The 15,518-nt window shown below is 41.0% G+C and overlaps 1 protein-coding gene across 5 annotated transcripts in view; it reads left to right on the top strand.

Annotated features, from left to right (window-relative positions):
- Nucleotides 1-15,518, top strand: part of CACNA1C (calcium voltage-gated channel subunit alpha1 C) — a 609,442-nt gene that overhangs the window by 357,436 nt on the left and 236,488 nt on the right. For all 5 annotated transcript variants that reach the window (XM_063134894.1, XM_063134895.1, XM_063134893.1 and 2 more), the window contains one exon: nucleotides 9,397-9,536. In XM_063134894.1, coding sequence (XP_062990964.1) covers nucleotides 9,397-9,536 — 140 coding nt within the window. The remainder of the gene's footprint in view (nucleotides 1-9,396; nucleotides 9,537-15,518) is intronic.

Raw genomic sequence — 15,518 nt, 5'->3', positions numbered from 1 at the left:
AACTAGCAATAAGTCCAACTGAATGTCTGATGTATAAAATTGCATTATTAATCTCTGGCAAGTGGAAAGGGGGAAATTGAGAAGTGGAAAAAAATAGATGAAGGAATGGAAAAAGAATGAAAGGAGAAACATCAAAGTGAAACTGTAGTGAAGCTATTTTGGTTTGGACACCTAGTAGTAGCAGTGCTGTTATGATGGCATACATCACAGCACAGTGTTTTACATAACTGGTTTCTTACATGACAGAATGATTTAGAGATGGGGCCCAAAAGTCATGAACGAAGGTGAACTGATTATGTGATGCATACATCCACTGCTCCATATCTATAGTGCAACAACCTATTAGGACATCCACTAACTTAAAGGATTGTCCCTCATTCCAGAACATCACTGCCATATATAATGTACTGGATGTGCCTTATTTCTGACACAACAGCTCTTGATTTCCCCTTGGTTTTCGACACTCTTATCTGATGACTCTAGCTGTGTAAAGTGGAGAAGCCTACTGTGTTGGAATTACAAATATTTTATAAATATGCTTCTAACAGGGTGAGCTGATTCTTCATAGATTGATATTGTTGATTGTCTTGCTCTTGGTCAGACATGCAGCTTCACTGGCAGTAATTTTCCAGCACCATAATTTAGAAAACTATATAGAGGTTACAAAAATAGAGGACCCAAATATACTGATTTATATGGAAGCCTGGGAATATCTATAATTGGATGGCCCAGAAAATTCCTAATGCAGAGCTTGTATTTGGGGGAGTTTACATGGACACCTATTTAGCTGGCAGCCCAAAACAGAGTGCTTTGGAGTGATTACATATAAACCTTCACATATTCCTTTGTTGTGTCATATGAACAGTTGTGAAATGTTTGAAGATTTTTTTAAGATGGTAAAGGATAACACGAGATTGAATAAACATCGGACATTTTACAGCAAAAAATCTGAGGCCTTATCTGGGAAAGGAAAGGAACCTCTGTGCAAGCACTGAGTCATTTACAGACTCTTGGAGGCACGCCAGCTTTCACTGACGTTTTCTTGGCAGGCCTTATAGCGGGGTGGTTTGCCATTGCCTTCCCCGGCTGTTATTACCTTTCCCCCAGCTAACTGGGTACTCATTTTACTGATCTCAGGAGGATGGAAGGCTGAGTCGACCTGAGCCGGCTGCCTGAAACCAGCTTCCGCTGGGATCGAACTCAGGCCGTGGGGAGAGTTTCAGCTGCAGAAACTGCTGCTTTACTGCTCTGCGCCACACGAGGCATAGCTAGACCTAAGGTTTATCCTGGGATCGTCCCGGGGTCGTCCCTGCCTGCTCCCAGGATCCCCTGTGTGTCATTTACATGAACAGGGATGAATCCAGGACGATCCCAGGATAAACCTTAGGTCTAGCTAAGGCCTGAGTTTGCCACCAAGTCTACATTTAACAGGGAATTGCAGTCAATTGTTTCTCTCTGTCAAGTGTATCTATGTGACATGTGTTTGGCACATTTACACATTACATGTTGGGGTGTACATTTGAAACCTCTTACAGAGCAATCCTAAATGGGGTTGGTGGGGTGTGAAGAGGTGAATTTCTTCCAAAACCTTGCTGGCTTGCACTAGTCAGGGCAAGTGATGTGTGGATTTAATTTTGTTCCTTCCCTGATGTTTCTGCTCCCTCACCCCCCTATTTTCTCTTCATTGAGTCTGATGAAAGGAAAATTATTCAGGCTGGTGTAAAACTGATTTGGGGCTACACAAGGAATGGAGGGGGCTTAGATTCAGTGGAATCAATGTTGACCCTTCCTTGATTTTGGGGCCTACTACTGGCAGAAAAACTGCTAGTGAATGTTCTACACCCCCAGAGCAATCCTGAGGTGTATCAGAGGACCTTCGAGGTGGATGTGCACTCTTTCCAGCAGAGTTTTCCTTCACCAGCAGAGGGGCACCCCTCAGATGAGGTAGTTAGGACTGCACTGTAATGTGTATAGCTATTTAATTGTGTAGTAGCCCCTAGGGAGAGTATAGTTTACTCAAAGGTTCCATTAAAATTCTCTTCACACATCCAGTACAAGCAGAGTGTCTCAGAAATAATAATAATAAAAGATTATGCCACGGGGAATTACTTTTTGTTGTTGTTTTAAAGTTTAATTAATAAAAATGATGGGCCAAAATGTTTTATGACTGGCATTCTTAGCTTATTTGACAACATCAGTGAACCCAAATACCTGAGCATGAGGAGCAGCAGACTCATAGGGAGGGGAATGAAACATGATACACGCCATGGTGATCTATTAGATGTAGCTGTCATATCAAAGCAGATTTTGATTTAAACGAATTCCTCTGGTATTCTCTCCCATAAACAATGGTAGATGTGGCAGATGATCTCAGTATGACTGGAAATTGTTTTTCTAACCTTGGTAAATTCTTGTTGGGCTTTAATAATGCTCTTAACACAGGAGGCCTTAAAGCATGCCTGCATGAGATCTTGCATACACTATTGCTTTGGCTTATTAGCACAAGAAATGGAAATGTGGACTCTTGTTTAATGTGGCCTCTATAAGAAAAACAGATATGATGCAGAAGGCTGTCTCCTGGTGAGTTGACTTAGCTAAGGGACAAAGTACATGTAATTAGCGTGTAACTTTCCAGTGTGTGTGTGTGTGTGTGTGTGTGTGTGTTTTCCAATGGGAAATTATTATATATTAATTAAATTAAAGCTAATACATTAAGTGGTATATAAGTATAAATAATAAATAAATAAGCAGACATATTCTGCTACTGAGAACAAACTCAGAGGCACGTTGTTCCTTAATTCTAAGGGTCATACTAGACATAACACTTCAAGTTTAAATAGAAAACATGCCAAGGTTTAAACAAAAATCAATAATGGGAGATCATTTGGACAGGGTGGGGAGGTTTAACCCTTTTATCCCCAGCTATGATCCTGACAAAAATTGTCCCTGGTACAGCTATTAACCCTAGGGCTAATTGCCCCTCTCACCGTCTGCTAGTACATGGGGGCAGGAAACAAAAACAAAACACATGATATGTTCTCTAATGGCACGTTTAACATCACATCTAGATGAACCTAAGTGTATATTCTCCCTCCCCCACTTCCTACTGCAAACTTTATTTTCTACCTGGCTCCAGTTGGTGGATTTCAGGGTTCTAATGAAAATCAGACACACACATATACACGACTAGACAGTGAGCATGAATGTGCCAAAAAGCTTGTGCAGAATTGAAACACACCTTCATATATTTTATTATCTACTTCTTTACAACCTGTTGCCCTTTTGCCCTTTTATTTTTCCTTGCTTTCTTCCTTCCCATTTCCCCATAGCATCCTAGGAAGTGTAGTCATGAGAACCAGAGTGTAGAAACTCTAGAGGGACAAACTTATAAAAACGAACAAAGGGATAAAGTGCATCTGTTAGGGTTTCCCAGCTACTGTAAAAGTTGTGTGAGTAGCTCACTTGTATCAGGAACTCTATTTTCCAGAGATCCAGAGATCTCTTGTTTTATAATACAGAGAAGTGTTATCCTCATGATGGCTTATATAGGCCTTAGCTAGACTGGGCTTTATTACAGGGCAATGTGTAGATATTACATATTGTTATTTCTTTTTATAGACTTCCTAATTTGGATCTCATAAATGTGTAAATTTTTATTATTGCTCAACAGTTCAGTTTCCAAATACTAAATAGGCCAGAGCTTCCGTATTCAAGATATGCTTGTATAGTTGGTAGATCTGATTTCTAGTACAGCTCCACTCTCATTCAAAAGCACTGCTGTCCTGTCAGGAAACTTGTATGGGAGTAGGGAGGAGATGGCAGCAGCTGAAGTGGAGTTGCCGCAACAGGTGCAAAACACATGAAATGTTGGAGATGGCGGGGTGAGCAGTGAGTAGGGGGAGGCAGATGGAACTGTGGTAGTGGTGGCAGTGGGAGGTAGGTTGACATGGTAGTGGTGGCAGCAGCAGCAGCAGCAGCAGCAGGGGAATGGTGGAGGAGGAGGGGCAGGCACGAAGTGGAGTCAGGTGCATTCTTGGTTCCCGAGTGCCACTGCCCATTACCAAGGAAACCTTCCATGGGGCAAATGATTATTAATTCAGCCTGCCATAAGGCTTGGCATGGTCAGAGCCCCTGGAAGCTGCCCTCTATGTCAACCCCTAACTCTGGACCCTGGTATAAAGCTCAAAGACAACTATTTGTGACCAATTCCCCTTTCCTGGCTCTTCTTGTTAGATTATGGACCCCCCCCCCTCAGTTGCTCCAAGCTCTTCTTCATGGCAAAAGGAAAGTCCTTCATTTACTACAGTGAGGCCGAATCTACACCAAGCAGGATATTGCACTATGAAAGTGGTATATGGTACATGTCAATGGGCCCCAACAGTTGTCCGTGCACTTCAATACCGCTATAAAGCAGTAGTGTGACTCCTGTCTTTTATATATAGCTTTCATAGTGCAATATCCTGCTTGGTGTAGGTTAGGCCTGACAATGTACTACAATAGTACTTGGTTAAAAGTTGAAAACATGCAGAATCCTCTGTAGAGTTGTTGTTGGGTATTGTTTTGTTTTTTAAATAATGCTGGCTCATACTGGTATATGGTCACATCAAACTGTCTCCTTAGCAATGAAGTGTGTTTTGGAAATATCAACAAATCTCTTTCAACAACTGCTTTATAGATTTGATCCTATAAGCATGCACCTCTGACTCTATAGTGCTAAAGATCAATGTTATTAATGCTAACTGCAGCCTTGAGTTAACATATTCACACAGTAAGGTTATTTCTGTTATGGATTTGTTGATAACCTATAACCAAGAAACCCAGAGCCTTTCACACTTAATGTTTTTCTTAGGCTACTGTATCAATTGTTTAACATATATAGGCTTCTTCTCTTTGAGTAGTACAATGCCTGTCATGAAGTTTGGGAAGCTGTTAATAAACACATAAGAAAAGTTGTGCTGGATCAGACCAAAGGCCTTAGTCCGTTTTGTTCCCACAGTGGCCGACAAGATGCCTATGGGAACCCCAGAGGCAGAACATGAGTGCAATAGCAGCCTCCTGCTATTGTCCCCAGCAATTGCTGTTCGGTAATTCAAGTTGCTGTTGGGTTGAATAATTAAATCAGTTATTTGTAATATTCTCTCAGAGCATTTTGGAAGAACTGGAGCTTGAATCAAGTTTGGGAAACATACCTCAGCTTTTAGGTTCCACATTATAATTATATAGGTGAGCTTTCAGGGAACATATAACACTAAATTCATGAGACCAATTATTAACATACCCTTGAGTAAGAGACATATGCACACCAATATTGATTGTAACATACATTAGACCTTGTGTGTTGTGCTGACTTTTGGTTGAATGTACCTGCTGATTTAGTCTGTGTGGTTTAGACTACCACCTGGAAATTGCATGGGTAAATCGGATTGGCAAACATGGAATTAAATGATTGTACATTTTGATATTTTAGCCCTTAGAAAATATGATTTACTCCATAGGGGAGAGAATTGCAGAGTAAGACTGGGAGTAGTTCTTGCAATAAGGCAAGCTCCTTAAACCCTTGCCATTTTTAAGATGGAAAATGGATTATTTTGAGATTTGATACTGTAGGAGAGGTGGATTTTCTGGAAATTACAGTAATACGGATTGATGTTGCAGTATTTTCTTTTGCTGCACCCACATGCCTTTTGTAAAGCAGGGGTAACTGAAAGAGTTTGTCCATCCAGTTCCTCCTAAATCACTACAGTAATAACATATTGAACAAATAGTTGTGCAGTTAATATGGAATAGAGTGAGTGCACAAGGAACATGTAAGAGCAGGAAAAACCAAAGGTATCTTTACTTTAAGGGGGAAAAAACCACATCCTTACTAGGGTTTCTTCCTCTGGAATCATTCTGTGTTTACGACTGCCTTCTTTAGATGGCAACTACATGATTTTGAATTGAAAATTTTTCCTCTCAGCAATGCTATTACGTTCAATGAAACACCACCATCTAGTGGCAGAATTATAGCACTGCACCAACTTTACACACTGGGGACATCACACGATACTTTTAAATACTGCATTATCTCAGAGTTTTTAAAAAGTGAGATTACCGGGCAAAAGCGCAGGAGACGTCCTACAGACAATGTCATGTAAAGGACCCACAAACTGGATGAGGAAAGGCACAAGGACACTGTCAGCTTAATCATTACAACTTCAGGATTTCCTTTCTCAGAGAACATAGTTTAGATTTGAGTCTTGGTGCCCGAGCCCTAAAAGGGCAGGCACTAAAGGCTTTGGAACTGGAACAGGTCAAAGAAGCCTAGCAAAGCTAGAATAGGGGTAAGGAGAGGTGCATTTAAACTTGAACAGCAAAATTATGGAAAGTTGAACGTCACATATTAATTTAATCATCAAACTCTTTGTTGTAGGCTTCTAATAGGAAATTCAGTTGCAAAATTCAGTTCGTTTCTGTAGGATTCCTCAGAAGTAAATTGTGTGCATGTGCAGTTAGATAATCAGCTCTCAGGAATCATTAAGATTCAGATGATCGGTGATAAGGTTCTTGATCTTGCCAAAATCCCTGGAAATACGTCAAATACTATTTAATTAATCAATGCAGAATTGCACAGATTTAAGTACAACATTTGGACAGTATTAAAGGCCAGTTCCTTAGTTAGGGACAGTTAAGTATATTAATGTAATTGGCTGAACAATCTGGATAGTCCATGGCTTCTTCTTTTTTTTAACATAACAGGAATTTTGTTAGCTTGTATTGTGCTGCTAAAAAAGAACATTAATCTTAAAAGTATAGCATTAAATGAGGCAATGACTTCTTGTCCTCATATTATTTCAACTAAGGAAAACTGTATTGTGTGCCTACAGAAAGGCATTCAGGCAGGGATAAGTGTAGAATTATAGTCTGGAACACAGATGCGTAATATGGCAACTTCTCTACTGGGCATGCAGAGCATCTGACTGAGCCAAAGATATACTCTTTAATTGTTCATTTCTAAATATAGAGGCTAAATTGATAGATGTGATTTTTAACATCTAAATCCATTATTTAATCTATCAAATGGGCTATTCTTATCCCCCACCCCACCACTCCTCTTCTCTCACACACTTCATTTCCTCTGTCTCCCACTGCTATTGCAGTGGTTTTCAAATTTTATTCTAGGTAACCCTGGTGTTCATCCTTATCTTATGAGGGGTGGCTCATTTAAAAGATTGGAAAAAGTGAATATGTTTCTCTGAAAGACAGCTTGTATGTTACTACTGTTCTTCCCTTGCAATATACAGTCACAAGAAAATGTTGCTTGTGGTCATCAAGAAATGTTGGGGGGTGTCGGACTGCATACTCCATGCACACGTAGTGGCGGTGAAGCCCCCAGGCAGTGGTGCAGCTACGGCTGGTCCTTGCAGCAGAAATTGAGGACCTTGGAGCACGGAGCCCCACAAATAATTACCCAGAGAGTAGCAAGCGATAGGGACAGCATCAACACCTGGGCCACCTGGTTTCCAGCTTCTACTGGTTAGTAAAAACATGGCATTTAGGAAGGCCTTTGGGGAAATGGCAAGAAATGGCAGGAGCCTCATGTGGCGCAGAGCGGTAAAGCAGCAGTTTCTGCAGCCGAAACTCTCCCAACGGCCTGAGTTCGATCCCAGCAGAAGCTGGTTTCAGGCAGCCGGCTCAGGTCGACTCAGCCTTCCATCCTCCCGAGGTCGGTAAAATGAGTACCCAGTTAACTGAGGAAAGGTAATAATGGCCAGGGAAGGCAACAGCAAACCACCCCGCTATAAGGCCTGCCAAGAAAACGTCAGTGAAAGCTGGCGTCCCTCCAAGAGTCAGTAATGACTCAGTGCTTGCATGAGAGGTTCCTTTCCTTCTTTGGGGAAATGGCAATTTGATTATTAGTGAGCTTTACTGCTGAGTGTCTCTAGCATGGTTTCTTGCAGTATTGTGGTTTTAGATTGGTTTATAAAACTCTTTTTTAATGATGGGTATTTGTTTTAATTTAATGTTTGTTAGCTGCTTTGAACCTCATGTTTCAAAGAAAAGTAGGATATATTATTTTAATAAATAATATATAAACCTTGCAACAATCTTACAGGTTAGGTCTGTATTACTGTCACCATATTTGTGGGGTGGGGATGGCACTAAACCAGAGAGGGTAGCTTGTCTAAGGCCACTAGAAATTAAATTTAAATTGGGGGGACTTCCTGCTTAATAATTCAAGTCTTTTAGCCCCTACTCAATCTGTTCTCTATGAAGGAAATAATGGAAATAAAAAGCAAAGAGTTCCGGAATATAATTTCTATTTGTTCTTAGTTGACTGATTTTGGGGGGGGGGGAGTGAACTAGATTCTAAGAAAATTATTGTATGGATTATGATGATGATGTGTTTAGATGGTTTATGTTTAATTTCTTTGATGCCAAAAAATTAAATATAATTGAGTGAAAAGTATGTTAGATTTTCAGTGTGATTTATAAATAGTAGTTTTTCTTGTTTCCGCATTTAAAGATATAAGAGCTTAATGACCAGACATAATCCTTTTTCCTCTCGTGATTCTGATGTGTATAACTTGTGTGCATTTGTAAAAAGGGAGAATTCCCCAAATGACCACTCTTTTCCTAGGACTGGAGGGTGGAACTTCAAAACACCACAGTAAGAAAAAATCTCAGACTGGCCCAGCAGTTTGCAAACTCTGGCACCATATTGACTATGGTGCTGCTGCTTCATTGAAACTAGACCCAGAATTGAAGTATTACCATAGTATACTTGGACGAAAGTAGCACAGTCTAGGAGCTACTTGGTTTGGGGTTGAGAAGAGCAGCAGGAAGCCTCACAACCTCATATGGATATCCTGTGAAAATGGTGGTCACCCTAATCTTGGAACCTCCTCCCTTCCCATGAAATGAGATTGGCTGGGTTCAGACAACGTGATAATCAGTGGCCGGGGGGCGGGGGTTGAGTTGTTTATTGTGTCGTGGAGGAGACACACAACGCACACACAACCAAGAGTATACATATTTTGCTCCATTGCTTATCAAATAATTGATTAAAATGTCGTGTGGTGGGCTCTCCCCCTCCGTCAAGTGCACTATTCCATTGGCCATAGAGTTCTCTGGCAGGAGCAGCCAAAAACACCCAGCTGCTCTTGTATAGCCAGCACATCTCACAATGGCTGATGGGATGTGGCCGGGAGGAGGGAGGGTGGAGCACCACCAGTCGCATGATGGGGGGAGGGGCAACACGTCGTGCGAGGAGTACCAAAAAATTAATGAACCGTGAGTGTATTATTCCCCCCTCTGTTACCTAATATATCGTCCGAATGCAGCCATTGTGTTTTACTGCCGTTTCCCCATTACATGGAATTAACTGCACTGTTTCATGTTTTCTTTTCTCTGCAGGAACAAGTGGAATATCTCTTTCTCATAATTTTTACAGTGGAAGCATTTTTAAAAGTAATAGCATATGGACTTCTCTTTCACCCTAATGCTTACCTCCGCAATGGCTGGAATTTACTAGATTTTATAATTGTGGTAGTAGGGTGAGTATCTATATCTCTTTCATGTGTGTATTGTTTCTCTGTATACACAAAACACCCATTTCTGGGTACTGGAAATTCTGTCAGTATAATGAGTTTATGGATGTCTTACTTTTTCTGGCAGGGCTCCTGTACCTTTAAGAGATGTCTGATTTAATAATAATAATAATAATAATAATAATAATAATAATAATAATAAATGTATTTCTTACCCGCCTCTCCTTTTAGATCGAGGCGGGGAACAACATTAGAACAGGAATCAATACATCTTAAAAATTCATGATTTAACATTGATCTGGATAGGCCTGCCGGAAAAGGCTAGTCTTTAAAGCTGCCTTAAAATCACACATAGAGTTAATTTTACGAATCTCCTCTGGCAGGCCATTCCACAATCTGGGGGCGACAGAAGAAAAGGTCCTCTGGGAAACTGATGTCAGCCTAGTTTTAGCTGACTGAAGTAAGTTCACCCCAGAGGACCTGAGTGTGCGGGGCGGACTATATGGGAGAAGGCGATCCCGCAAGTAACCTGGACCCAAACCATTTAGGGCTTTAAAGGTAATGACCAACACTTTGTACTTTGCCCGGAAACTAATTGGCAGCCAGTGGAGTGATTTTAATGTTGGTGTAATGTGGTCATCCCTAGGTGTACCAGTGACCAACCTGGCCGCCATATTTTGAACTAGTTGAAGTTTCCGAACTAGGTACAATGGTAGCCCTATGTAGAGCGCATTGTAGAAGTCAAGCCTTGAGGTTACCAGCGCGTGCACTACTGTCTTTAGGTCTTCTGACTCTAAGAAGGGGCGCAGCTGGCGTATCAGCCAAAGCTGATAGTAGGCACTCCCGGCCGTCGCATCTATCTGGGCTGTCATTTGGAGTGACGGATCCAGGAGCACCCCCAAACTGCGAACACAGTCTTTCAGGGGGAGTGTAGCCCCATCCAGAACTGGCTGACACACCTCCAAACCTAGGTCAGAGCCCTTGACAGCAAGCACCTCTGTTTTGTCTGGATTCAGCTTCAGTTTGTTTTTCCTCATCCAGCCCATTACTGCCTCCAAGCATTCATTCAGAGGAGACACACTATCCTTAGCTGATGCTGTTACTAAATTTACAGAAATTTAGCATATGAAACTTTTCCAATTTAATGCACTCTGAGCCGCTGGTGGTTTTTCAAGTAGGGATGAAAGAGAAATTTGTTTGGTTAGCATTTTAATGCTAACTTACCTAATTTTGCACTTTCAAAACTGAACAGGAACCAAAATGCCAAGCTGTGACAGGAGTAGTCTGAAAATACAGGTGGGTAGGTGTCGAAGTAACCCCATTTTAATAGTCAGACCATTTCCTGGTAAGATTTGAACTCATTACCCTCCTTACCTCCTTCAGGAGTGGGCGGAGGGGCATTTGGATGGTCTGTACTAGGAGACTGATGGAAGTAGAGTCCATTCTACTCCTCGGTATACTGGGGAGCTGCAATCAGTGAAACTGACTGTATGTTGGCCAGAATGCAAATGGCTTAAGACTTGAAGTGAAGATGACTGAGCAAGCTCTATTCTAGAGCACATAATTGAGCCTATTACATGGCAGTGCAGGCAGCAAAGAAGTCTTGTTTTGCTGCCTCCTTGGGTAGCTGCCCAATGGAGCTCTTTTGGGTGGTCTGGGGCTGTTAACACTCTCCCCACCAAATGGTGACCTTTTTGCATCACACTTTGAAGACAAAATTGATGCTGTTGTTAGTGCAGTTCCACTCGTGGTGGATGAGGCAACCATCTGCCAGATTTTGTGGGATCTGTTTCAGTTGCTGTGGCCTGATGACATGGACAAGATGTTTGCAAGAATGCGACTATCATGAGCCCTCTTGATCCTTGCCCCTCCTGGCTAATAAAAGGGTCATGACTGGGTGGGTCCAACAAGTGGTAAATGCCTCCTTGTAGGAAGGAGTAGTTCCTACTGTCTTTAGTAGAATTTTAGGATATTTTTAGTATTTTGGGGGATGCTTTTAGGATGTTTTTGAACAGTGTATACCATGTTTTTAATCAGTATTTTGTGTATTTTATGCTTCTTGTTGTTCCCTGCCTCGATCCAATCGGAGAGGCGGGTAAGAAATTTATTATTATTATTATTATTATTATTATTATTATTATTATTATTATTATTATTATTATTTAAAGAGGCAGTAGTGCAACTACTCCTGAAGATGCCCACTCTGGACTTAATGCTATTAGACAACTACCACACAGTTGCAAATACCTCTTTGTTTGGGAAGGTACTTGAGAGCCTTGTGATGGAGCAACTGCATGCACTCTTGGTACTAGACACTGATGATCTCTAGACCAATTCTAGTCTGGGTTTTGACCTGGTTACGGGACTGAATCAGCCTTAGTCGCCAGACCTTTATTAAGAGAGGGCAGGGGGAGTGCAATCCTGATTAGTCTGCTCGATCTTTCATCAACTTTTGATACCATTGACTATTGTATCCTCTTGGAGTTCCCCAACACCATTTCTGAAATCATTCCTCCAAGAAGGACTGGAGCCACCTTAAAGCAGGGTCTCAAAGTCCCAACAGAGCCAGGAAGTCCAGAAGGATACTATGGCTGACCATCTTGAAAGCCACTCAGAGGTCCAGCAGAACCCACAGAAACCCCAACCCTAACCCTGTCCACTTCCTGACATTGGTCATCTACCAACACAACCGAATCAATCTCTGTCCCATAATTAGGCCTGAAGTTAGACTGAAATGGATGTAGATGATCCACCTCAGTTAGGAATACCTGGAGCTGGGAGGGCAGCACACACTTCAACATTTGCCTAAAAATTAGAATATTAGACATTGGCTGGAAATTATCAAGAACGATGGGGTTCGGGGAAGATTTTTTTTCTTTAAACGAATGTCTCACAACTCCCTCTTTTAAGTACAATGAAATCACACCTGTTGTAGAGGTGTTCATCACTACCTTTACACACTTGGCTAGGGCTCCTTTGGTTTTATGAGCCAGGAAAGTCAAGAGTTAAGCACACATATAATAGATCTCACCTGTCCAAGGATAGTGTCCACTTTCTCAGGCTGTACAAATTGAAAAATATAACTAGACAATCTGAAGCTGAGGTTACATCCACTCGACTTGTACCAACTATGGCATCTAAGTTGGCACAGAAGCAAGTGATTTTATCTGCAAAGAATCTTGCAAATTAGTCACAACAGGCTGTTTATTTATTTATTTATTTATTACATTTTTATACCATCCAATAGCCGAAGCTCTCTGGGCGGTTCACAGCTCTCTGGGCGGTTCACCCACTCACATGATGTTGAGAGATCAACACCATTTTCTCATGGGCCAGAATGTAATAAGCCTTTACCCTACAAAAAAAAAAAAAAGCTTTGCTAGACAACTCCGTGCAGATACAATGGTGACAGAGAAGAATACCTTTGCTGCCATCACTACCACTACAAGTAACCCTTCAAATGAGCTAGAGCCTGTGTGTTTGGTTCCGAGTGTTTAACCAACATTGCTTTAGCCATTGTCCTTTTTATTTCATAATTCCCAACTCCCTTGAAAACCAGGGAACGCGTTTAGCTGTACTCAACATGAGAGGACACTTGGGAGGAATAGTATCAACTACCTGAGCCATTTCCCATTCCAGAGGTCAACCAGAGTTTAGACAGAATCATCTGCTGAAGTGACAGGAAAATCCCCAAGCACTATTAGGAAACCATTCAGATCCTTCAGCCTCCTGGAGCAGATTATCTTAGTTGTTCCCTAGCCCTGCAGAGGCATTGAATCCCAGTAAGACTAAACCCCGCCAGGTAGTGATCTGTCAATGGCAAAAGTACTATAGAAAGTTCCCCCATACGCAGCAGGTCCAGCTTTTTTTGCTGCAAGTGCAAAAAAAAAATAGTCACATGTATTATACCTTAAAATTTAATTCTTAGATCCAAAGTCTACGAATTTGCAGTGCTGCTCAGTTGCTTTTGAGATTGGTATATGTCTGTATGTTAATGTCATAAATGCATTCTGGTTCCTACTTTTACACTTCATCTTTAGCAATTCCGTAGCTTAGTAGCAGAAAGGGGAGAGAGAGAGAGAGAGAGAGAGGTACTTTCCATTGCCATTCAGCCCCTCCCCTTTCAGACTCTGTCGGCAATCATCTACTCTGCACGGGACAAAGGGAAAGAAAGAGACCCTACCATTGTTCTTTTTTGACAGAGCAGGCTTTCCCTCACTGACTCATCTTCACATGTACTCTCCTTCCTTTTCCTCCCTAATGTATCATGTCTTTATTTTTAGATTGTAACCCTGAGGACAGGGCCTTGTTTCTGATTTTTGCATAGCACCTAGTAATTTTAGGTGCAAAAGAAAAGAAAGCTATTGAAAATATATCTAAGAGGTATATTGTGAAGGACATCCCATATTTAGCTCATCTCTAAGTGTAGAGGGGAATGAGTTCCTTTTGAAAACCATCAATGTAAGATAGATCATCTTGAGAAAAATGGGGAACAATATGTCCTCATAAAGAGCAGCACTTGATGTATATCTTGGAAGGTGGCTTATGCTCTCTTTTCCAAAGATGACTTATGAGAGAACAGTCACCATGGTTTGTATTGCAGGACATTTTGAAAGAGTACTGTACATGTGCACATCTACAGCCTTTCCATCTAATGAAGAGACCGCGTAGGAAATATGTAGTCTCCCACCCTAATTACACTCTAGTGAAGATCCTTAATTTGACAGTCCCCAACATAAATGTAAGGATGGAATTAACCATCTTTGGCATGGCAAGCATTCTTCCATGCATTCTTTCAGTTATTATTTTGTTTGCCAGATTCTGGCTTTGAGTTATTTTATTAAAGTTGTAAAAAACAAGTATCAGATAAACCTTTTATAATGAACTCTGCTTCACAGGATCCCAGAAGACTGGGATGACTGTGCAGATTCATCAGTCATCATCTGTGTGAGGATTATATTATGCAGAAAAGCAGAAATATATGAATAGGAAGCAGAACACATTCCTAATGCCTGTTCACTGGACTGAAAGAAATATGCAGGGGCAAATTTGGTGTCTGCTGCCTTTTTAAGTATCATGTAATTACAATGAAAAAATATGTTTTCTGTGCAAGAATCATCTAATAAATTATGAAGGAGTTTTATATTTGTAATGTGATTTAAAAGCTATATATTTCTCTTTGGTTCTTGCATCATCTTCAAAACCAGTTCAGTATCATGAAAATCACAAGCCCTAAGTCAGGCCAAAGAGAAGCACCTCTTTTATTGATATTTTTTTAAAGGAAAAACTAGAAGATTACACAAGCATCCTCTTATGCAAATCATGGCCCCTAGTCAAGGATCTTCTTAACCTGATTGATAATTTGTCCCTAGTCAAATCTACCTCTCTTACTGTCATCAGAAAAAAATAAGTGAAGATCTATTCAGTTGTTCCATGATCTTTTGATAGACCACCTGAATAGAGCTTGTAGAAGACCAGTAGTCCACTGACCATAGTCTGAGATTAAGAACCTGTAGTCTAAGGGCTCATCTACACCAAGCAGGATATTCCACTATGAAAGTGGTACGAAAGCGGTATAGAAAAGGCAGGAGCCACACTACTGCTTTATAGTGGTATTGAAGTGCACTGACAACTGTTGGGACCCATTGACACATAACATATACCACTTTCATACCGCTGTATCCTGCTTAGTGTGGCTCCTGCCTTTTCTATACCGCTTTCAAACCACTTTCATAGTGGAATATCCTGCTTGGTGTATATGAGCACTGAGTCTTTTACTATACTGGCGTAGCCATGATCTTGAGGGTCTGCAGTGCCTCGGGCACACATGACTTCCCATTGCTGATGTGTATTGAAGTAATAGAAGGGGACAGTAAATCTCTGCATTTAGGTAAATTTGGATTACAGACACTAGCTTTACAATTAATTTTCATTATTGTTAAGGTTGTAAAATCAGATAGGTGCTATTAATCTTTGTGCTGCTGCCTG

This window comes from Elgaria multicarinata, chromosome 9 (genome assembly GCF_023053635.1).
Source record: "Elgaria multicarinata webbii isolate HBS135686 ecotype San Diego chromosome 9, rElgMul1.1.pri, whole genome shotgun sequence".
Lineage (NCBI taxonomy): Eukaryota > Metazoa > Chordata > Lepidosauria > Squamata > Anguidae > Elgaria > Elgaria multicarinata.
This window is presented reverse-complemented; position numbering and strand designations above follow the sequence as displayed.